This window comes from Conger conger, chromosome 14, assembly GCF_963514075.1.
Source record: "Conger conger chromosome 14, fConCon1.1, whole genome shotgun sequence".
Taxonomy (NCBI): domain Eukaryota; kingdom Metazoa; phylum Chordata; class Actinopteri; order Anguilliformes; family Congridae; genus Conger; species Conger conger.
This window is the reverse complement of record NC_083773.1, coordinates 16,722,604-16,747,063: the sequence shown is the minus strand read 5'-3', so window position 1 is coordinate 16,747,063 and position 24,460 is coordinate 16,722,604. Positions and strand designations below refer to the sequence as shown.

The window sequence follows — 24,460 nt, the reverse complement described above, 5'->3', positions numbered from 1 at the left end:
GTGTGCTTTATTAATGATTCAATGGAATCAACCATTGTCTTACATTGTTCAAATAGAAAATGTATTTCCCCAAAAAACAGGTTCCACAATTATTGCCACCCCTGCTATAATACTTTGTGCAGTATTGTTTTTCAGAAAAACAAGATTACTGAATTTAAAAAAACATTAAAACATGAGAGTAAATGTATTGAGTATATACTTACAAATTTGTGAATATTCCAAACTTCCCCAGAGGCATGTGTACCATGTTGTGCAAACAAACTAAAACTGAAAGTTTCAGTGATGATTCAGGGTTCTGTTCACTCTAACAAGATGGTCGAAGGACAGTGCACAACTGCTGTAGGGGTGTTGCTTAATATGTCTGATAGCACAGGTAGCAAGTCTGATAGCAGCTGCAGTGCAGGTGTGTCTCAGATTGCTTTTGTTGCTACTCAACTGAGCAATTAAGTGGTTGATTGATTTTTTGGGGTCTGAACTGGATGCTGATTTTGACAAAAGTCAGCACCTCTCCAATAGCAAAAGTAAATTAATGCCACTGGCTGTTCTTGTCCTCCTCATCTAACCTTATTTTGTACAAACATGTACATAAGTATTGATAAGTAAGAATGCAACCAAATGACAGATATTCTGGCAATAAACAGGGGGTAATCCACCTGGACCTATTAATGGCTAATACTGGCCTCTGGGATGCTCTTGACAGGCATGTCGTGTGGTGTGAAGACCACATACACTTGTCCATAGCACCGTGTGGAACATGGATTCCAAGATAAAAATATGCCAAGCCAGGTAAGATCGTTATTAGTTCACATAAAACAAACTGAAAGACTTTAACATCATATGATTTCAAAATAGTTTCATTAAAGGAGTCATGAGTACGCATTTCCCATTTCTCCAATCTGGGCATACATAGTATGCCCGCACCATTCACACCTCACCCTTATAAATACTGACAATCAAGTTAATTTAACCCAAAACTATTTACTGTGTAGTTCATTTGAAAGTAAAATCTAAGTAGATGAGTCACACATTTTGAAAGGATTTCGAAATATATTCAAATGTATTAGAGATAATGACCTATAGAGACATCATTGCGGTAACAGTAACTTACAATCTTCTCAGATAGCATTTTAGAGAATGACTGAACCCTCAGCGACCCGCCACACTCAAGTGATGAGCACATTTGAACATTCAGAAACTGGATCCATTGTATTATCACAACAATGCCAAGAGCGACTTATGGCCACTTGGTTTCTATTTATTTGTAATTAGCCTTGAATAATGAATCAATGCATCAATTTATACATTTTATTTGTCATGCTTACAAGCACATTCTTGCCTGAATTTTGATATTTTTGTGAAATCAAATAAAACGCAGGCCTGTTGGTCTTATAAACATGTCAATGCAAAAAAGTACCACTGACAAGAAACAAAACAATATTTTATACAGGTTGTATTCATACAATGCATACAAACACGTATTCCAAAATGTAATAAGTTCTACATCTGTTTTACTTTTACTCCATTGAATATTTTGTGATTGACAAGTTCCCAAAAGTGCAGTAGTGTCACTGGTTTCAACAAAGGTTTTAAACAAAGAACGACATAGACTGCCCGAAGAGCTTGTGATGTGTTAACATCGGTGATGTAGGCTAAGCATTGTTTGTGCCCAGAATCATAATGGCCATTTCTGCGTGAAAGGAACAAAAATCGCGTCAACTGTTAATTAAAACCAGCCATTGCTAAAAATATTAAAGGGCGCACTTATCGAATGGGATAAGACATGGTTGTAATGTAAAATAACCATCGTGGAAAATTGCCATGACTGGTACGTCTATATATTCGACACAATTAGGAAATAATAGGACATTGGAGCGTTTTATGAGCTGTGGGTCGCTGTGGAAGTGGGTGTGAACATGTAGTCTACAGTAGCTACGACATTTCGTAGCCTTGAAACTCAGTGTAGACAACTTGAACCAGTAGTTCAGATTGATTCTGACATACTCGATTCTGTCCTATCCGGATCGGATGTCCCCGACTCCCTCCGGGCAAGTTTCAAGACTGTCGGTTATCGTCAGTTGATTTTGCCGGGATTTCGCTGTTCATTCAATTGGAATAGCTACATTGTGAGTAATATAAACTTTTGTCATGGGCGCAATGAATATAGGCTATTGATGATAGGCTAGGTTGAATACATGAGCATTTTTTGACAGATGCGAGCAACAAATGTTTCTGATTAATTAAAAATAGAAAATAAGCATATGGTTTTGACACAAACTTGTAAAAAGTGAATAGATGTGAATGATCTAAATTATGGTTATCGTATTAGTGTTAGGCTATAGTTATAGATTAGTGCTTTCATACACGATGTACTGTAATGTTGTAAATACTGAATGTGTATCTTACTCAACAGGTGTTGGCGGTGTGGCAAACCTAATATAGCCCCTTCGTTTTACGTGATGCTTTTCAAATAATCAATGCCGCTGCTTTAAATATATTGGTATTTCAACACATAGCAAAACAAATACGAATGGTTAAGCATTGAAAACATTAACGCAAACTCTATATTTTCTGATGTGTTTTAGTATAAGCCTACTTGCATTTCCATCGGTACAGGGCACTTCAACGTCAAATTCAAACAGGATCTCGCGAAAGGACTGTATTTGGTAGATCCTCAAGAGTGCTTCGAGTGTTATCCGGCTATTCGCTTTGAGGAAGTAACTAGGCTGTGATCGGAAACGAGATCCGATCACTTTTGTGTAGATCACATATCTGAATTTGGACATTTAAATCACTTTTATGCACAGAGTGACAAAGGATGTGTTTATCATTTATCCTGTAAATATTTGCTCTTAGTGCAAGCGGTTTCATCTATAAACTTGTAAAGTGCATATCCTACACCAGTTTCATTGTGAAAAACATTGAATCACAATGAAATTGACTATCTGGATTTACTTTTAAAATTTTGTTGACAGAAGCTTTGTGACAACTGAGATGGCCTTTTTATGTGAGGTAATAAAAACAAGCATACGATTTACCGTCAATGCTTCTTTGATCTGAGAGCTGAGAATTCTGCAGGAATCACTTGTTGCTATATTTTGCGGCAGCATTCAGTCTCGTTTTCCTGAAGTGAACAGAAGTAATTTTCTTTCACCGAAGGAATACATCAAAATGAGAAATGTTTTTCATTATTTTAAGTTATTGCAAGCGGCTGTAGTACATAGATACACATATGCTACGAGTTGCTACGAGTTGCAAAAAAAGAAAATAGGAAATGTTCTTCAATTCCACATCCAAAGTAAAAACAAATATTGGGAATGATGCTATAATCATTGCATTTGCAGACATTTATATGATAAAAATATTGATTTCTGAGAACGAACCTTTGGAACACTGTTGAAATCCAGCTGGTTGGTTTTAGAGGTTTAAGTAAACTCACTTGTTGCATTGATGCATTGTTTACTCATGCAGGTGGGATATTGATGATCAAACCCATACTTTCATTATACACTGATGTGTAAGCTGATGCAGATCAAATTGGCACCATTATCATCACTCAAACCAGTGCCTTTTTTTTATTCAACAAATAATTTCAAAAATAATATTGAATAGTAATAGTACAGTTTAAAATCACACCTTGTCTTGAAGACTTCTCTCATAATTCTTATTAATTTATGTTTTTCTTTGGTTTATATTTTTATTATCTGTATTAGAACAACCTCTCAGTAGTTAAATGAGAATATTGTGATGTAATTTGACATTTAATCATTTAGATTATTTGCTGTCCGTCTTTGTTCCTTATTAGTATTTTTTTTTAGAAAAGAAAACATACTGAAAGATGACACATCATAAAGGGAGTGCCTCTGACTATTATAGACATTAAAAAAACATTTCTCAAATAAACCTTACTAATTGTAGTAATAGGATTATCCTTATATTTATATTTTTCAATTTGTCCGTTTTTTCATCAATAGTAGACCAGGTCATTTACTTCTATAACTTGTAATTGGACAAAGCATACACATCAATTAATTAATATACTAGATTAAATCTATACTGTAGCTATATTGGTCAAGAGTAACATTTCAATAGAATAAAAGTTAAAATTCAAATGTTAATTGGAAAATTGTGAAAAATAAAATAGTTCTCAGGTTCCTCAAATTCCTTGAAATGAGTGTGCAGTACTGTCCTAAAAGAAGAGAGGATAGGGAAGGCCCAGATGCAACAGCACAAGAGGACAAGTAAATCAGTTTCATCAGCAACAGTGAAGAGAATTGAGACAAATTGATATGTGGAGAATAAAAGTATGATTTTTGTTCAAAAACCTATACAGTCCTCAGTGATTCTAAACTTTTGAATGGTAGTACATATAAGCTTGTAGATTTACAACAGAGCTTAATTTCCATTTTGAAAACTTGAAAACTCCCAGAGGTACTTTTAAACCAAACACACAGGAGCTGAAAATGAAAAATATCTGACTCCAGTAGCATAGTAGCAGGGAAGTAAGCTTCAACTCACTTGTGTCTCTAAGAGAGAAGGTTCCATAGCAACAGTGAGGACTAATTTCGAAGGGACTGCTGAGTGTGACCTTTATCTTTTGAATTCACTATGATTTAATTCATTAATTTGCATAAAACTGTGAAGGAAAACTGATTACAGTTATTCTTAAGACTACAAAGTAATATTCACACAATGACTTATTCATTTGCATCAACATGTCATTTTTTAGAAAAAGACAATGCTTCAACAACTTTGTCACATGCTCCCTATTATTGTCTCATTCCACACACTGAAAGTTGCTGACATAATTGGTAAAGCATTGAAAATTAATTAAGGTTTAATATTTCTTCATTCTTATTTAAAAATGATATCAAACATAATATAAAATTCAATTGCAGTACTTAATATTCATGTATGTGAATTGTCCTTAGTATTGAACTATTATTTCTGTTTATATCAAAAATGAGCAGACACCAGACTGGAGGTCAACTGAAAGAACTAGAGTCCTCTTCCAAAACAGACCATATGACTCATCTGGGATTTATCAGAAGAGGCAGATTTATTAGTTTACAGTGTTGTGCTTAACGTGCAGATGGTGACCTCCCCACACAACTTTGATACCAAATTTATTTTTAGCAGGAAACAATGGGCTCTGAAGCCATTTTCTGAGAAATGATCAGTAGTTCAAATCTGTATATTGAAACCAACAGGAAATATTTAAAGTGTATTTAAAAATGGGAAAATACCTGTAGCACATTTTATATATACTGTATATATATGTGTGTAGGTTTTTTTTTATATGGGTACATCCAAATGCTGTCTCAATAATAATAATTGCTGCATTTCCTTTTTTAGGTATTTTTATAAGAAGTCCCAGAAAAACAGAACATCCATGACAGGATGGATTCTGCCATCCACAAGTGCCACCATACAAAGAAGCTATTTCACTAGGTGGATATTTCACTAATGGAAAGCTCATCCAAAGTTTTCTATTTAGACAGTTTATCAAACAGCACTTGGAAGAAGCAGTTTGATCCTGAAGGGAGAACATATCCAAATTCAACTGCCTCTTTCCAACACCAAATACACAGTGCCCTCCTGGGATTGTTTCTTAGCACAGTGGTGCTGCTGACAGTGATCATGAACATCATGGTCCTCTATGCCGTTAAGAAGGAACGGACACTGCACACAGTGGGAAATCTCTACATCGTTAGTCTCTCTGTGGCAGACCTGATTGTTGGGGTCACTGTGATGCCTCTTAACCTAGTCTACTTGCTTGTGGAAGAGTGGAACCTTGGGCATATAGTTTGCAAATTTTGGCTGGTAATGGACTATGTAGCCAGCACTGCCTCCATTTTCAGCCTGTTCATCTTGTGCTTGGATCGTTATCGCTCTGTGCGCCAGCCCCTCAGGTACCTGAAATATCGCACCAGAGGCAGAGCCAGCATGATGATCTCAGGGGCCTGGTTTCTTTCCATCATGTGGATCATCCCAATTTTGGGCTGGCGGGCCTTCTCCGAAACCGGCCCAAAACCAGAAACGGAAAACAAATGTGACACAGACTTTCAATTTGTCACATGGTTCAAAGTTGTGACAGCGGTCGTGAATTTCTACATCCCCACCTTGCTGATGCTCTGGTTTTACAAACAGATATATATGACCGTGAGGCAACATTACCAGCAAAGGGATGACATCAACAAGACCATCCGCTTCTCAGACAAAAATGGAATTTCTGATATCACACCGAGGAACCACAGCAATCTACCTTATACAAATGCTGAAGGTTCAGTAGACCAGTACAGCTTAGAGCAGCCATATTACTTAAAGCAAGCCATTGCAGAACAAATTAATGACACTTGGGTGGAAAAACAAACAAACAGAGGTTTCCATCAGGCAGCATTGTTCACTGTCACAAAACATAGAACACCGGTTGAAGAGGCAGAAGAATGCACTCCACCTTCACAAGACAACCCAGGTCCTGAGACACCTCTAAATCTAACATCCCTGCCCATTAGCTTCCTCCAGTCAGAAAACGACAAGGTGCAAACAATGTTCTTGTCACTGAATGACTGCAACTTGTCAGTGCCAAACTCTGTAGCCAGCGTCTGTGAGATATCACACTTGCCCGATGTTCAAGAGTATGCTTCAATTTTATGTAATGACGAATTCTTACAACCAGTGGGCTCCCCTTGGTCTCAAGACACTGAGCCGACACTGGACGCGGCCAACGCAGCGACTCTGAAGCAGTCCTGGCAGAGGTTCTGCATGCAGTCCAAGCAGTGCATACATAGCCTTCGCATCCGAAAGGAGCGCAAAGCAGCCAAGCAGCTGGGGTTCATCATTGCTGCATACATGGTCTGCTGGATCCCATACTTTGTCACCTTCACAGTCATGGCCTTCTGCAAGACCTGTGTTCATCACGACCTCCACATGTTCACCATCTGGCTAGGCTACTTCAACTCCACACTCAACCCTTTCATCTACCCGCTCTGCAATGACAATTTCAAACGCATTTTCAAACGCATACTTCACATTCACTTGTGAGGAAGTATGCAGAGGGTCTAGCAGTACTGAAGCTGTGTGCCCTCATGATCATCACTCCCTGCATTGTCACTTTAACATGCCTGTTGTGGTTGTAATATCTCATTGTACTAATTTTATCAAAATAAAACATGATAGCTGTTTACAGGTGTAGAATGTGTGTTCCAATGCATCTCCTTTTATCAGGGTCAGATCATTCCTAATCCATAAGGGTATTTATTTCCCGTATTTTGTAAGGCGCCTAGGATGCAGTGAATCCTCAATGTATTGGTTCAGGCAATTGTAATTTTTTGACAGACTTATACATATATTTATTATTTGATGTTCAGTGTTTTTAATGATCTGATTTTAAATACAAAACAAACTAAATTAAAATAAAATTCCTCTGTGATGATTAGTCTCTTTGAATGCCTGAAGGGCAAATAACAAAAGAATGAAAACAAGAATATAGCCTAAATGATATTCAAACTCACATTATACACATTGCATCAGTACATTATTTATTTAAAAAAGAATGTTGAAAAAGCAGGCCTCGAAAGAACTTTATAACCTTTAAATGTCATTTAAGATTAAGGACTGACACATTAATTAACATTTCAATGCCTTTCTATTTCAGACTAAATAGAGCTTGTGTGATAGGTGGTGTTAATAAAAAATAAAAAAAATCCTGAAATGAGCTTAGACCACAAACAATTATGTCCACCTTTATTGCACGTTCTCATTTAAATAAATGTTGAGCCCCCCCAACCCCTCCACACACAGCACAAAGTGCTTTTCCTCCAATGAAGACTGAGTAATATTTCTAAGACTTAGGAACCTTTCAAGAAAACAATGGATTCTATCACCCTATTGACTGATTTCCCTCACCCAGCACAGATGCAGTTGTCGTTTCATCACAGCGGGATGGGTGACGCTCTCAACAAACAGTTCTTATTATGTCAGTACTCGATACTGTAAACATAATCCTTGGAAAGTTTTTCTGAGAAGATAGAATTTATGGGTACTTATCCAAACTTCACAGATTTTACTTTTTAATGAAACAAGTTTAAAGATTTGCAGACGCACATCACAGACTTCCTGTGTATGTAATCCTACTTTAAACAGACAACTCTGAATTCCAGTATAAACAAAAACAACATCAGGGTTAGCTCTCATGAGTGTCAAGCAAGTCCATTTATCAACAGTCCAGTAGATTTGGCTCCTCTTGTGCTCAGTTCAACAGACATTATAGTGTAATGCATCTATGACTGACAAATATGGCCATGGAAATTTTCTGAGTCCATAACATTCCTAGAAACATAGATAAAACACATACACAATATATAGCCAGCTCCAATGGCCATCAGCTGTTCACGAGCTTTATTAGAGACACAAAGCGACCCGTACCACAAATACTGGCTGTAATAAATGCTGTATTATCCTGATCACTGCTAGAAATGTGGCCCAACTAGAAAGTCCACTTCGTGTCTTGTGGAAAGACTTGACTACCTTGACATTCTCAGAGCAATCTCAAACAGGCTAAATGAAAAGAATAGAAATTTCGATGCACGAAAAAACATTTGGTGTCAGATATAACTAGATATTGCCAGCGTAGTCAGTGCTACAATAGTTATACTAATCTCCCCGTTCACAAATCGTTGTTTGCGTTCGCTGATGCCTTTTGGGACAGACTTAGGCAGCTAGCAAGCTAACGTTAGCAAACTCTCGTAACTCGCCGTCAGCATGAACAGGAACGGTGCATATAGATTGTTGTCGGTTTTTTCGTGCATCGTGATTGCTGTGTTCCTGTTTTTGTTCTGGTTTTTTGTGTTTTATTCATTGACGATGGCACCGTAAAGAAGTGGATAACACTAGCTTGCTTGTTCTCGCAGCGCTTTGATTTCTAGTCGTCTGACGTGATAACGTTAATTTTTCAAAATCATTTGGCTACCTGTGTTATTTAACTTTGAGAATGCACTTGGTCATAATTAACCATTTTTTATTAAATGTCTGATTGAAACATACCTGGGCATGGTAGTAAAACTGGTTATGCGAGTTCCGCAACTAATCTAGCGCTAGCTGCTTAGTTAGCGATATCAGTCACTTATCCCTCGCTAGCTACATAGCATGTGTAGATCCAAACATGAGCTCGTACAATACCGATCCTCGCCGAGCGCATGACTGCTATTTGCGTCATAACGCACATCTCTACGTCGGACGTCATTGACAAAGTCAGTCGCCGAATCCGGAAGCAAGGTATTGGTAAGTTACAGTAAATACACATGCAGAAGAATTCATTACAAGTTTTGGGACGCAGCTTGTACGCAGTCCATTTGTGGTGGGAGCAGAGTGACTGTTATACTGTTTGTTATAACGACGAATCCTTCATTTCTTATCCTTCATTATTGCACGTCTTTAAAAGCGACAAATAGCTACTTAGGCTTGCTAGCTAACATGAACTAATATACATAGTAATGCAGTACATCTTGGTTCTGTTTTTGTCGCCTCCTGTTATTGTTAAGTACACATCCGACACGTACGAATTTGGTTGTTATGTTGATTGTTTGCCAGATACATTTTTCAAAATCAGAAGACTTCTACACACGTGATGTGGAGGAATAGTGGGAAGTGTAGTTGATGGCTATTATTGGCTAGGTTGCCCAGCTTATTAACAGCTAGTTTGCTGTTAGGCCTGAAGCAACCAATTTTTATGTTACGTCGTTGCATGTTTAAACGTAGCATTGATCACATCATTGGTAAAATAAAGTGAATAATTACGATGTATTCAGGGCATTTTATATTGATGTAGGATAGCCTTTTTCGGGCTTCCGTTGTGAATGAGTGGACGTCATGTGACATTATGTCGTACTTTGTAATATTTTTCAGTGCGAGAATGCAGACACAACCAAAGATCAGGAATCGAAGTGCATTCATCCCGTAGAGAGTGCTAGTGTATGTAACTGTAGTCCAATTTTTATACAGTCTATGGTATAGTCCCAAGAGAGACAGCAAGTACAAGAAGTGCAGACATCATTGACAACTTGTCAACTGTCCCATTGAACATTAAACTGAATTATACAAACATTATTACCCTAATGAGCATTATACTACTCTATATGAACAACAGCAATGAGCTGTCACTCTGGGGGGAAAAAAACGAATTACCTAAGACGGTGTTAGACATGTGTAAAGTTGTATAGAATAGTTAGGGTGTAAGCTGGGGTGCTGTGTAGGGGTGGGGAAGATGATTCCAAGGGCCTTGACTGACATGAACCTTCGCAAATGTAATATTGCTGTAATATTGTGGTGGGCCCAGTTTTCATGAGACACAACATGCCTGGTGGCGCCCCTGGATTTGCCCATACAAGATGTATGTCCTTTACAAATTTGTTTTTAGCATTTATGCAATGAGGTTTATCAGAGATCTTATAATCAGAAATAGGACCCACACCAAGCCAAATAGCCGCTATTGCACCCGACCAGCTATTGATCATAGCTCTTTCACTATATAGTATAACTATAGACTCCTCAAAGTACATTCATGGAGCTTGCCATACAGTGTCCTTGCAGTAGTAACAGTTGTGCTGACCTGCATGAAATTGGCTATATAAACTACACTGATGCATTTGTGTGCTCAGAAAACTGCATTAATTTTTGGAAAAATGTTTGGAAAAGTCTTCTTTAATTTTACTTAGGGCTGCATAGTGCTTATATGACATTGCATTATTGAATGTTCAGTGGCATAGTTGACATGTTGCGCTTGCTGTCTTTCCTTGGATGAAACTTTACCTACTCGGCTTGCCTGCACTACTGTGATCCCTCATCTCAGTGCTTGTGTTTACATTGTAAGTCACTCTGGACAAGAGCGCCTGATAAACACCAGTAATGCGGTTAGTCCAATATTCAGTTGTTGTCATGACATTTTGATTGCTGACTTGCCTGCTGGCTTGTCCATTTCATTTTCACAAATGTTTAACTTTTAAACAAGATGAGGTGTAAGTATTTTATTTTGCATAGGGCTTTTCATCCACTCTACATTCTCAGTGTAATTATGGGATAGAAATGGATGAAGAGTTTTATTTATTTTATTTCTTCATCCCCTGGATATTCCTAATGTGATTGTGGGACAGAAATGTTAGAGGACAGCCAACAGCTGCCCTTGATGGAAATTTCAAGTCTATCCAAAGGGTCCAGGAATGTTTGTTATATGAGTTGGAACAGTCGTTTGAGTTGAAGTAAATATGCAGACATACCTGAACACAATGTTGCAATCATGTGCTACATCAGAAGTGGTGGTTGTCATTGGAAACAATCAGGCATTGCCGATATAAAAAAAAAATGGAAGGGATGTTGCTCTCCTTAGTTTCTGCAGATTGTGTGCACAAGCCAGACGTTTTGTACTCAATAACCAGGTCAGAGCAGGTAGAATAAATGCGGTCCTTGATGTAATTACAGTTCATCAGATTGTAGCTTAGAAATGGGCAAAATGGGAAACAGTGTGGCAAACGGGGTCCAACCAAAGCCCTCTTCCTTCCACAGATTTTTTTTTGGAGGAAGTCAGGATGGCTACCGGGCAGACAGAGAAAGATTCAACCAATCAGAAGTTGCAGTTTGCTCCTTTCTCCAGTGCCCTAGAAGCAGGTTTCTGGCATCAGCTGACCCAGAAGAAACTAAATGAGTACCGACTTGATGAGAGTCCAAAAAGCATCAAAGGTTATTACTATAATGGTGAGTGAGCAAATAATCCATTATTAAAACCAATTATTCACTATAAAGGTTCAGCAAAAGGTATGGCACTTAATTGGTACAATGGATGGTTTGGAGTTCTCTGTCATGTTTTCTATTTTCCATCCCCATATTGGAATGGCACTTACTGGCACTGAATCTGAATTAGCGAGTAGCTGAAGCATGTGTACTCCAGTAACAGACAGAGAAGGCACCACAGCTGAGAGAGTGCTGCCCTGGGGATCAAACCCCTGTCTGCACTGGGGTATCACATATGGCTGAGAGTCGTCCAAGCCTCAAACCTGCAATGGTCATCAGGAAAATAAAATGTAATACCTGTTTGTTATATCGGTTACCAGGTTGTGAGTAAATCCGAATGTGCTGTAAATATTCTTTGGCCAGACTTCAGTGTTAAAAGGAACTCTCTTTTTATCTCAGGGGACCCGGCTGGCCTTCCTACTCGCTTGACTTTGGAGTTCAGTGCATTTGATGTGTGAGTATGACATATCTGGGGAAACAATTTAACAGGTTCACAAGGCATGTGATTTTCTAGGCTCTTTTTCTTAATTTAATTTCCTTTTCTCTTAGAACCTCTCACTGCTTTTTTTATTCTAATTAAACATGAATTGTCTTTGTGACCAGTAATTAACCATTTGGTCTGTTCGAGGCCATAGGAAACCTCAAAACGTTAGGCCAGTGTGGCCTCGATATGAGGTTCAGAGAGCAGGATCTGGGTGGTAGATGTGTAAATGTGGATGGGTGTGTATGTGTGCATATGTGTGTGTGTGTGTATGTGTGTGTCAACCGGCGTGGCCTGGGAAACCTCATACGAGCATACCTCATGCTATTAAAATTCCATACCTAAAATTGGTTAATACACCTACAGGCAATATTTTGGAGAGGCCATACCAGGCCATACCAGAATTAAGCAGTAGTCGGAGTGTCACTGCTGTCTTGGTTTAATTATTGCCTGATCTAGTCTCTCTACATGGGAGCTCACTAACATTTCAATAAGAGGCTTAAAAAAAAAATAAAAAATAATAATCATTCATATTTATTATCTCAATTGTGTTCAACAGGAGAGGGGTTATTTGTTCATAACCAAAAAAAAAGTATTGTCGATTTGCCTGAACCAATAGTGATATTTAAAAGGGAAGAAATTACTATTCCTCCCTGAGCATTAATGAAGTATTCATGGGTCAGGAGAAGAGGCGATGTCCCTTCTCCTCTTTCAACTCAGTAAAAGGCGGGCCTGTCTTCACTACACTTTGCATCTCGGTCAATTCTACATTTCATCCATTTTGTTTTGCTGGTTTTTGAACTTTGGTCCTGATTACCTTTGGAGAGACAAGCTATGGTTTCATAGCTGTAACATCCATTGTTTGTTAAGGTGGTCGTCTTTTGATTAGACGTTGAATACTTGTTACTTAATAAATCATTTCATTGTAATCTGCTTGTGAGTTGTACATTTTGATGAAGGTTGTTCCTACAGGTTGCTCTGCCTATCGATTAATTAGGCTATTTAATTGATAATTGCATCTTTCATAATAATGAACAAATGAAGAAAAAAAAAGATTTCGCTTGTTGGATAAGTGAGGTGGCTTTACTCTTGATGCCACTTGTGTTCTGTATTCAAAGTGTTGAACATTAAATGAGGGTATGGTTTAAGAAATTGTCATTTCATACACATTACTTTACCCTCACCACCGCTACAGTTCTGACTGAAATCACTAATGTAAATAATAATTGGTTTCTCAGTTGAAACATTAAAATCCACTGACAACCATATTTAAATAGAAACTGGCATGCATCAGCACTGCAGTGCTATCTGGAGAGCTGGGTCATTAGACCCATAGCCAGTGCTTTGCGGATTCCATGTTATGTTTTTTGAATGCACCCATCATGCTGTTAATTAGTGTGATTGTGAAGGAACGCACTACTGTTATTAAAAATTCTAGTTTATTATTATTATTATTCCGCCAGTGTTTTGGCGGCCTACTCCTCCCACAGTTTTCTAGCTATCGACACTGAACCAACTGGAAAAAGCACGGGATGATCCCGAATGGTGTGGATTTGATATTCCCATGAATAAATTCCGAGATATTTAAGGTTTCCCAGGGTAAAAAGTCCTAGAGGGATCAATGGTGGAATGTTCAGTTTTTTTTTTTGTATTTTACACATTTTTTAAACTCAATTTTGAGACTACATACAGTATATATATTATACATCGACATGTTCAGCGGCACAATGTTAATGTTTTGGTAGTTTTTTGGTAGCTTTTGGGTGGTACTTTGAATTATTAGCGTTTGTTTGAGAACAGCAACCAATCACATCATTTCTGCAAGTTAATGTGTGCTCAAGGAAGCCTGTTAGGTACATCTGTACACCAGCTTGTAAATGCAAATATTTAAACACTATAGCATTAGCAGTAGTAGCAATAGTCCACCAAATTGCTGTGATTGCACAATAGCCTCTGCCCTCTAGCAGCGTTCAAATACACTCAGTAGTAGAAATTTGCCACAATCACACATCTCCAGTTAAAGATCATATTGCACTTCTCCTGATGCCCTGCCGATAATTCACAATTTGACTCTCTCAATTAGACTGTGTAATTATAACACAATTAAATTGACTAAATTAATTGTTGCCTCAGTTATGGTACTTCCGCTGATGTGTGCTGAGCGTTCTGCCTAACATAGGTCCTGTGCATCACCTCTGAATTCTGGATCACTGACAGGGATGCAAGCTGCGATACACCTGCTATTATTATAATCAGTGTGTTTTTGTTGCTTTGGGATATTTTAGTATTGAATTCATACTCATTATTTGTTTAGTGCAGGGGTCACCAACCCTGTTCCTGAGATCTACCGTCCTGAAGTTTTTCCACTCCAAACACAATTTGGCACACCTAATTCTACTAATTAGCAGCTCAATGAGACCAGAAGCTGTTGAATGAGGCATGCCTTGTTAGGGTTGGAGTGAAAACCTACAGGACGGTAGATCTCCAGGAACAGCTTGGTGACCACTGGTATAGTGGGTATGAACTGCGTATATGGATAGAGAAAAATGAATTCCCACCACTGATCCTATGAATCCATTCAGAAGCGGCCCTACCCCAGCGCGGTGCTGCCCAGCTCTGGGAACACTCTACAATATGAACACCTTTGAAGCTTTCAAAACCTGTGATAAGAAAGTTATTTTGGAAAAGGAAGCCAATGAGGTAAGACGCCCTGCACGTTTCCAACATAAAATACATGAAAACCACTCTGTTTTTGGATTTATTTAATGCATAATATATAGGTAGATACCCCATCTCTGTACCCCCAATCAGATATGACAATGTTCTCATGTACAGGTAATAATCACCCGTTTAAAAAAACTAAACATTTTCTATTTTCTTCCCTTTGTTTATTTCACAGATTTGGCAAGCAGTGCAGTCTGAGACAGTTCTAGAAGACCCGTCTCTTCTCACCAAATTTATTTTGCTGACTTTCGCAGTAAGTGCTGCAGTCCAAGCCTCGTACTGAAGTCCTCTCTGAATAGTTCAGATTGTTGGCTAATCCCGGTGTGTTTTCTTCATTTAGGATTTGAAGAAATATCGCTTCTATTACTGGTTCTGTTTCCCTGCACTGTGCTTCATGGAGGGAATTCAGATTCTTCAGCCTCCAGTGCCACTAGAGGAGAGGTTCTCTCTCAAACAGGTGGCTTTCTTTCTTAAGCCTCAGTGTGCCTGGAATGATCTTGAAGAGTTATCACCCACAGTCTCTTACTCTTCTTACTGCCTTTAAAGATAGTGCTTCGTCTTTACAGATTGCTGCTTTGCAAGGTTCCTATGACGACCTTTGCAATGAAAGTGGAACTACAGCCATTCCTTACTTTCTAATAAAGTGCACTGGGGAGGCTGTGTCGGTGTCTTCACTCCAAAACTGGAATACGTTCTTCAAAGGGCAGAAACAGGTACAACAGAGAGGGAAGAGTAACGCCTATAGTGTTTCCTAAACCAGTAAAACCTCACAAGTAATGAGATCCATTATAGCTGAAAAATAAATCTGCAACAGATTAAATATGTTTATGGATTATAGTCTTTGATTATTTATGCTATCAGATAAAATCATTTATAAGCACTTTTGTGTTTTACCATAATGTTTTTGATTCTCTTCCTCCACTTTAAAATAAGTACATGTTTGTGCTGTTAATTTCATAGGTAACTGTGGGTGTCTATGACCCCTGCACCCTGTCCCAGCATCCTGGCTGGCCTCTGAGGAACCTGCTTGTGCTTATAGCCAGCAAATGGTAATCCCACAACCTAAACCGCATTGCATATGTACCTGTTATTTATGACTAATTAAAAATGACACTTTATATGAACTACAAATTAACTGTAACTTTAGAGAATGTAAAATGTATGAATCCCTTCTTAAAATACACAAAATGTATTTTTTTATGTAGTGTGAACATTATGTCAATTGTATTATGATTTCTGTGCATATGACATGCTTTCAGTAATATATTAAATATTCTGTACATTCTGTGGCATGAAAAATCATTAAAGCAAGTACATATATAGGAAATATTAGTGCTTTGGTATGGGCTAATAAGATACATTTTAGGTTTTCATTACTAAAACTTTGTTGCAGCGTTAAGAGGTATTTCCAGTGGAGATGGATGCCAAAATCAGAAGAATGTTAATAATTGCATTCATAAAAGATCACTTTCACAGTCTCAGTAAAATGTGCATTGTTAAATGAACTATTAGAGAGTACATATGGTTCCTGTTGGACTCATACTGTATGTGCTCTGTTAGAGTTAAATTAATTTTACTGGGCTGTTATATTAAAATGTTTTGACATATCATCAGAGGATGCCAACGGAATAATAACATTTCACTGAAGAAGTCAGTTTAACAAAATGTTTGAATCTTCACCTCACGCTTCCAATAAATAACTGTGGGCTTTCAGGACTTGCAGTGTAAAATGAGCGAAACATAAGTAAACTGTTTACATATAAATTGAGGTTGTCCGTGTGGTCCTGTGTTTGGAAACCATGCAGTTATTTTTTTACTTTGGAAAACCAGTGTTTGTTTCTTGGAATGGCCAGTGGTTCTGGTCCTCAGTCAGTTCAGGAGAGGGCAGACAGGCACATCCACTCTGCCGAGGTGTGAACTATCAGCTGCCACTTTATTCTCTCTGCAGTTACCTTCTTAGGTGCACAGTCATTTACATTTACATTTACATTTTAGTCATTTGGCAGACACTTTTAATCCAAAGCGACTTACAAGTGAAGCGGTTCTTCACAGGTTAAAGCATGAAATCCATACCTAGTAAAATACACATGCAGGACTGTTCGAAACAAAAAGACAATCATTGCACTGGAGAGTATGCTGTGAGTGCAGCTCCTTCTAGACTGACAACATGAGTTTTTTTTATTAGTTGATTGTGATCCTGCTACACATATTTCTGGGTGAATCCTATGGCTGGCTATGGCCTTACTGGCTGTAGTTGGCGCTGTCAGAGTGTTGATTTGACACATAACACTCTGAAGAGTTTTAGCAGGATGAGCCACTTGGTGCTTCATTTGAATCTGTAAGATATATAACAGGACACTGTGGTGGGGCAGGGATCTACAGACAGTGTGGGTCTGAGGGTTTTCCTGGCCCTCATCATGTTCATATCTGTTTGTGTGTGTGTGTTTGCGTGTGCGCTTGTGTGTGTGTGTGTGTTTTTGTGTGTGTGCTTGTGTGTGTGTGTGCGCACTTGTGTGTGTGTGCGCACTTGTGTGTGTGAGTGCACTTGTGTGTGTGCACTGGGTGTGCTGCGCGTGTGTGTGCACCCTTGTGTGTGTGCACGCACTTGTGTGTGTGTGTGCATGCTTATGTGTGTTTGTGTGTGTGCTGTGTGAACTTGTGTGTGTCTATGTATGTGCTGTGTGTGTGTGTGTGTGTGTGTGTGTGTGTGTGTGTGTGTGTGTGTGTGTGTGTGCTGTGTGTGTGTGTGTGTGTGTGTGTGTGTGTGTGTGTGTGTGTGTGTGTGTTTGTGTGTGTTGTACCAGGGGCTCGGAGCTGGATGCGCTGGAGGTTCTGTGTTTCAGGGATCAGACGCTGCAGGGAAAGCGCTCCGTTCAGCACAGCATTGTTTTCCAGATCAAGCTCCCTGAACTCTCCCTGAGCACAGGTACAGCGCTCCTCCTGTCCTCCCACAGGGCCGCAGCCAGCACACACAGCTCTGTAGTGGGAGCTGGTCTGATAAAAAGCCCATTTAAATGGTAATATCAGAGCAGGCGGATGTCACCGGAGAGGTTTTGATCTGTGAAGTTCATTGTTGTTTCTTTTGAAGCAGGAACCCACTGGGGCTTCTGTTTGGGCTCTTCTGTTGTCTTTCCTTTTCTTCCCTTCCTCCGCCTGTAATTAGTTTAGGGATTATATTCATAACCTTTTTGCAGCAAGTGTCCAGCATTAGGTCTGAATGACTTTGCTTTAAATGCGAGGTTCACTACTGCATTGACTACTTTGTAATGATTGTACTGAAGGATTGCTGTATGTGTGTTCTTCTTGTTATCTCCACAGGCACACATGTAGTAGTTTTGAGTGTTGTTTTGAAACATTTTTAAGCATTCCTGCCTGTAGCAGGAAGACTGAGGGCTTCCAGAATTTGTGGTTTGGGCTCTTCAGGATCATTGTAAGTGGGTTGAGTCTTGAGCATTGTGTGTCTCCCTTGTAGGATGTCCAAAGAGTGTAGGCTGGGAGAAGAACCAGAAGGCTGCAATGGGACCCAGAATGGTCAACCTCAGTGAATGCATGGACCCAAAGAGGTAACAGGACTACATGTGTCCAATCATATCTCTGCTTGCATATCATACTTGTTTCATGCTACCTGTATATTCTACATACCCTGTCATTTCCATTACACTGTGGTCCTGGGTGGGTCCCTGTGGGTGTTTTTTATTAATTGGCATCATAATCGTTATTATTGAAGTATAACAAGCTGTCACTGTTTTAATGAGACTTTGAATGTCTAATGAGGGATCTTAATGCCACATTGTGCCAAAGAGATATTCATGTTAGGAAAGATGAATATTCCCTGTTAGTTTAAGGAGTTATAATCAGTCTGATCAGTTCTCAGACATGCAGCACTTTTATTTTCTGTAATGTGTTGCGTATATGGCAAATTATTTATTTTGAAAGAGGTGACATCTTAATGGATGTGTTTATCTTTCTTTCTTTACTGGGAATGAATGTTGTTGCTGTAGTTCTTTTTATGAGCTGTACTAAGCAATCTCCAAACAACTGTAGTCGGAATGAAGTTTGAATGTCTCATGGCCGATGTCTCATGCTCAATCCCAGTAATATCAGGGCGGCTGTAGTGATTAAAACAGGAAGGGGTGAGTCATCAGTCAGAGTGTGGTGGTGACCGCGGTGGCCTGCTGTTATGTGTGTTATGACTGGAGAGTTATTGGTTATCTGTGTGTTTTTTCATTCGTGTATGCGCTGCTGGGGCAATCATTCGGACAGTACATTTTGAATAATTTAAAAGTGTCATCGGACTTGAAGTTGAAGTTAATGCAGAAACAGCGTTATGAGTGTTTTGAACGATGGGTGTTCGTTTGGGGCAGACTTATGACGCACGCTGTGCTCTGGTGCGTGTACAAGGCTAGCCGAGTCCTCAGTGGACCTGAACTTGAAGCTGATGCGTTGGAGGCTGGTTCCTTCCCTGGATCTGGAGAAGGTGGTGTCCACCAAATGCCTCTTACTAGGAGCCGGAACCCTGGGATGCAACGTGGCCAGGACCTTAATGGTGAGAAGCGCCCATTGTTCTGTTCTGTGACTGTGGCAGGGAGCAGAATTTAGCTGCCTACAAAGTGTGACTTCTGAGAATTTCCAGTGAAACGTTGCATCAAAAATATACAAGAAATGTACCGTGATTTGAAAACAGTGGATTATGTACCCGCTGTGTAAAACATAGTAGGTGATAGTGCTTGAAATGGCTGCCTCGCATCAGTGCACTGAAGAGCTGGTGATTGCCTCTGTACTGCAGGGCTGGGGCGTGAGGCACATCACCTTTGTGGACAACGCCAAGATCTCCTACTCCAACCCGGTGCGCCAGCCGCTGTATGAGTTTGAAGACTGCCTGGGCGGGGGCAAGGCCAAGGCCCTGGCTGCTGTGGACAGACTGAAGAAGATCTTTCCTGGAGTGGTGAGGCCAATACTCTTCACTGTCCAATACTGCTTCTGTGTTGTATTCATTCATTATCATTTTTTATTTTTCTAAAGTAAAATGACCCATGGTGTTGTTTTTGGAAAATGTAGTGTTGATTGTTTTTTCTTAATTACCCCTATTATTTTGTAATAATGACCGTTCATTTGTTTAAAGAAAATAATAATTATAATAATCATAATCATAATTAATCTTCTGTTACAACATCACTGATTACTTTAGATTCACCTAACAGACAGATCAGGATCTGTGCCTAGTATCCATAATCCACATCTTATTGGAGGCTAGCAAATCCAGTTTTCAAATGTCAAAATCTAATATTATGCTACAAAATAGCATGTGTGACCCTTTGGAAGCTCTTTTTAAATTTTTAGCACAAGAGCCAGTAAAATTGTATCCATGCCTGTTGGTGGCAATTTCTGCCTGGCCCCAGCTATTGTTGTTTGTTGTTTGTGATTGTTTGTTATTTATTCTTGTTATCATCCTCAGCCTGTTAAGGTTCCTGTTTTCATCACATTAATGAAGCTCCTCACTCTCACTAAAACTCAGCAGTGCCCTCTGGGGAACGTTTTAATTGCAACAATGTAGATTGCCATGGAAACGGATCCACGTGAGACAAGTTGAGAATGCCAGACCTGCTCTTTCTTATTTCGTCCATGATTACATTACAATCTCTGAGCCCCAATCCTCTGAGCTGCTGCCCTCACGTTTTCAGTTTTCTGACATGGTAAATGGTAAATGGTTGGCATTTATATAGAGCCTTTATCCAAAGCGCTGTACAATTGATGCTTCTCATTCACCCAACCGACGGCGATTGGCTGCCATGCAAGGCACCGACCAGCTCATCAGGAGCACTTGGGGGTTAGGTGTCTTGCTCAGGGACACTTCGACCCAGCCCGGGCGGGGGATCGAACCGGCAACCCTCCGACTGCTCTTACTGCCTGAGCCATGTTGCCCCGTCATACTTGGTAAACTCCTAAGGCAATCATCGATTCTGTGATTGCAATCAGTGGATAGTATTTGTGGTGAGGACACTCACACGACATTCAGAACAGATAGTGTCTGTGACACACTGATGCTAGCGGCACATTCCACTGTTTGTTTGTGTTTGCGGTAGGAATAAAAGGCTTCTTGTTGTTCAGCCAGCTTACAACAGCTGGACATATACAACAGTTTTACCAAAGTGCAAATGCTCCACCATTGTGAGCAAGACTAATATAATCATAAAAGGTCAAAATAAGTAGCTGGCAGTGTGCATTGTTTTTCGTTGTCAGTGTATATGATAGATGTTTAGTGTACCAGAGTATGCTGTAGGAACATTTTTACTGACATAGGATAATGATGCAAATCAGGCAATCACACAACAGGGGCAAACTATTTACAATGTAACAGCCTACTTCAATTATAGAAGAACTGAAATAATAGGGGGCATGTTCAATGTCTTCTCTGTTGCTATTTAATTGGTTAATGGTGGTGGGAGCAGATATAATAAATAGGGATGGGACTTTGTCTTCACAATGGAATGCTCTATGGTTGCCACCTTTCATATCGTGACCACACAGGAGTTCCACCAATCACAAGGTGCCTCGGCAAAAAGAAATGGCACAAGGATTTCCAAAGCCCTTGAAGGGAGTGGGGACTTATCGGATTGGATGTCTTATTGGTAATTTGTTGTCCCTGGCTGGGAATAGTGCAAGACGTCTGTAGACTGCAGACAAAGAAGGCTGAAGCCAAGGAAGCATGTATGGTCTTCTAGTCAAAGCATTGTGCAGGTTTCTGTACAGCGAACAGATAATTACATATTTATACAAGGTAAATCCCGAAGCCCATCTGAACGGCACGTTGGCAGCATGCGGTGAAATGTGTCTCATTTCCACCGGCCCCTGCTGCTGGTCTAAATGAAATGTCCTGGTGCGCGCTGGCCGCCTCACCCGTCCTCTTCAGCCGGTCGTCTTCCAGTTGTGATCAAATTAGCCCCCTGTCCTGTTCATTCTGCGGCATTATTAATTCATGCGGTCTTCCGTTATCGATTTCTCCTGCCTGTCTCCATTAACGAGCGCCGGGCTCTCCGTCTGCTCGGCCAAGGGGTTGGCACGGGCAATTATCTGGGCCTGCCGTGGGAGAGGGGGGCAGCGCTAATTGCCCTTTGTCCCCACATTGCCCTTTCCAGACCGGTCGCGTACAGTAGGGCCCTGCCCCGCCCGTCTTCCTCCCTGCTTTTATCTCACCACTCCAGGCACGCCCGGCCTCACACGGAGTCAGTGAGCTTTATTGTCACCATCGTCATCAATCATTAACGGGCCTTATTAGCCTCAAACCGCTTCATTTTCACTAACACGGCTTGTGCCAGTCTGAGTCTGTGGGTAATCAACAGTCAGGAATGAGAGTATTTATTATTGTTTATTTCTTTATTTATTTCTCCTTTAGTTTACCAGGTTACTAATCTCCCATCGAGATTAGTTTCTCTTTTACTAGGGTAACCTGGCCAAGAGACAATTAACAATACATCCATAGTAACAAGACCATCAAAATACATGTACACAGTATATAAGTATATCCTATATATTGTGATATGAACATTATATAAATATATTTAGGCCTGTGTTAACAGTCACTGGGTCAGTGTCATTGTTTGCCTTAGTCTGTCACAGTATTCTCTGTACCTCTGTCATCAGATTTATAGCGGTAGCTGTCATTCTGTATCTTTGTCACCGTTGGTGTCTTTGTCACGATCTCTTTACATACTGTCGCTGGGTATTTCTGTCACTGTCCTTTAGTGTCTCTGTCACAGTGTCGATCGCTGTCTGTTATCGTTAGTTTGTCTCAAGACTCACTTGAGACAAACTTGCTCACTTGCTACTGTCTCTCTTGGTTTCAGTCACAGTCTACGTATAGTCTAATACTGTTAGTTTTTCTGTCTCTGTCACAGTCTGTTACAGTGTGATACTGTTAGTTTGTCTGTGTCTCTGTCACAGTCTGTTACAGTGTGATACTGTTAGTTTGTGTCTCTGTCACAGTCTGTTACAGTGTGATACCAGTAGTTTGTCTCTGTCTCGGTTACTGTAGGATAGTGTTAGTCTCACAGTGCAGGTCCCTGTCTCTGTCACAGTCTGTTACAGTGTGATACTGTTAGTTTGTCTGTGTCTCCGTCACAGTGTGTTACAGTGTGGTACCGGTAGTTTGTCTCTGTCTCTCTTACTGTAGGATAGTGTTGGTCTCACAGTGCTGTTCCCTGTCTCCGTAGAGCGCAGAGGGCTACAACATGAGCATCCCCATGCCGGGGCACCCCGTGAACTTCTCAGAGGTGACGATGAAACAGGCGCAGAGCGACGTGGAGCAGTTGGAGGCGCTGGTCTCGGCCCACGACGTGGTCTTCCTGCTGATGGACACGCGGGAGAGCCGATGGCTGCCTACCGTAATCGCGGCCAGCCAGAGGAAGGTACAAGCTCAACAGCCATGCCTTTCAGTATAAAAGAAAGCAAAGAATACACAATCAAACAAGCAAGGGAAGAAACTAAAAACATATCACAGTACCACTGTTTTCTCTTGGGTGTTGATAAGTCAGCTAATCAGCAGCAAGGTCATACTACTTCCATGTGATCATGTGATGTGCTCTTGTCAATCACGTAGAAGCTGCAAGGCCTTGCTGCTTATTGGCTGACTTATCAACACCCAATACATAACTGAGGTGCTGTTTGTTTTGGCTGGAATCATTTCAGACGCCCTCTGAAGATTGGGTGATTACTAACATGTCAGGTATAGCTGAAATGTAAAAGGTAATACGCCACATCATGGCGATGATCCTTATTGCATTTCAGAATTATTACATTTTACATTACCTTACAGGCATTTAGCAGACACTCTTATCCAGAGAGACGTACAATAAAGTGCAAATCAAACCCAGGGACAAGTGCATTGAGGACCCTAGAGGAAAGTACATTTCTGAGTCCTGGAGTGATCGCTTATTCCGAGAGTGATCTAAATTATCATTTCATACAGGCCTACTGTTCAGTGTATTCATTAGACTTAATGGATTCAGCTGTTCCATCTCAGCTCAGTATTATGTTTTCTTAGGATTCATACAATGTTGCTATCTGTAGCAACTAAACCATATATAGTACCAGAAATAAGGGTTTAAGGGTTTGAGGAAATCACTCCATCTACTGTAGATGAATAAAACGATTTTGAAACAAATTATATTATTTTATATTATTTATATTATTTAGCTCACACTCTAATCCTGGGTCACCTTCATAACAGCCTTCATTGACCGTATTGTCCATTTATACGGCTGACTCTATCTATCTGTGTCTCCGTATATGATTGATAGGCTTGAAGAGTTGTGGTGGTCCTTTGCCTTGAATCACAGAAAGTTTCAGCAAAGGTCAAATGTGGCTGCAGGATTTTTTTTCTTGATTTTGATAGACTTGACAAGGAATGACCTTGTGCTAGATCACACCTCAGAGGCCAGAATCCTGTCATGTGTCATAAACATGACTTCACTTCCT

At 39.9% G+C, this 24,460-nt stretch overlaps 2 protein-coding genes across 3 annotated transcripts in view; both read left to right on the top strand.

Annotated features, from left to right (window-relative positions):
- Positions 1-1,693: 1,693 nt before the first annotated feature.
- On the top strand, positions 1,694-7,132 carry hrh1 (histamine receptor H1). Its single transcript, XM_061220923.1, has 2 exons — positions 1,694-1,825; positions 5,353-7,132. The coding sequence occupies exon 2, from the start codon at positions 5,464-5,466 to the stop codon at positions 7,039-7,041; it is 1,578 nt and encodes a 525-aa protein (XP_061076907.1). The 5' UTR covers positions 1,694-1,825; positions 5,353-5,463; the 3' UTR covers positions 7,042-7,132.
- Positions 7,133-8,497: 1,365 nt separating this feature from the next.
- atg7 (ATG7 autophagy related 7 homolog (S. cerevisiae)) overlaps positions 8,498-24,460 on the top strand; it is a 50,274-nt gene continuing 34,311 nt past the window's right edge. The window contains exons 1-13 of one of the 2 annotated variants that reach the window (XM_061220499.1): positions 8,498-9,279; positions 11,557-11,745; positions 12,181-12,235; positions 14,845-14,962; positions 15,162-15,239; positions 15,327-15,443; positions 15,553-15,699; positions 15,947-16,035; positions 17,791-17,912; positions 18,459-18,549; positions 19,388-19,532; positions 19,773-19,931; positions 23,197-23,391. In XM_061220499.1, coding sequence (XP_061076483.1) covers positions 9,195-9,279; positions 11,557-11,745; positions 12,181-12,235; positions 14,845-14,962; positions 15,162-15,239; positions 15,327-15,443; positions 15,553-15,699; positions 15,947-16,035; positions 17,791-17,912; positions 18,459-18,549; positions 19,388-19,532; positions 19,773-19,931; positions 23,197-23,391 — 1,590 coding nt within the window. In that variant the 5' untranslated portion in view covers positions 8,498-9,194. The remainder of the gene's footprint in view (positions 9,280-11,556; positions 11,746-12,180; positions 12,236-14,844; positions 14,963-15,161; positions 15,240-15,326; positions 15,444-15,552; positions 15,700-15,946; positions 16,036-17,790; positions 17,913-18,458; positions 18,550-19,387; positions 19,533-19,772; positions 19,932-23,196; positions 23,392-24,460) is intronic. The other variant, XM_061220500.1, reaches the window with a different exon arrangement.

What these genes read in the sequence shown, in the direction of transcription:
- hrh1 (XM_061220923.1), top strand. Translation starts at nt 5,464, where the DNA reads ATGGAAAGCTCATCCAAAGTTTTCTATTTAGACAGTTTATCAAACAGC.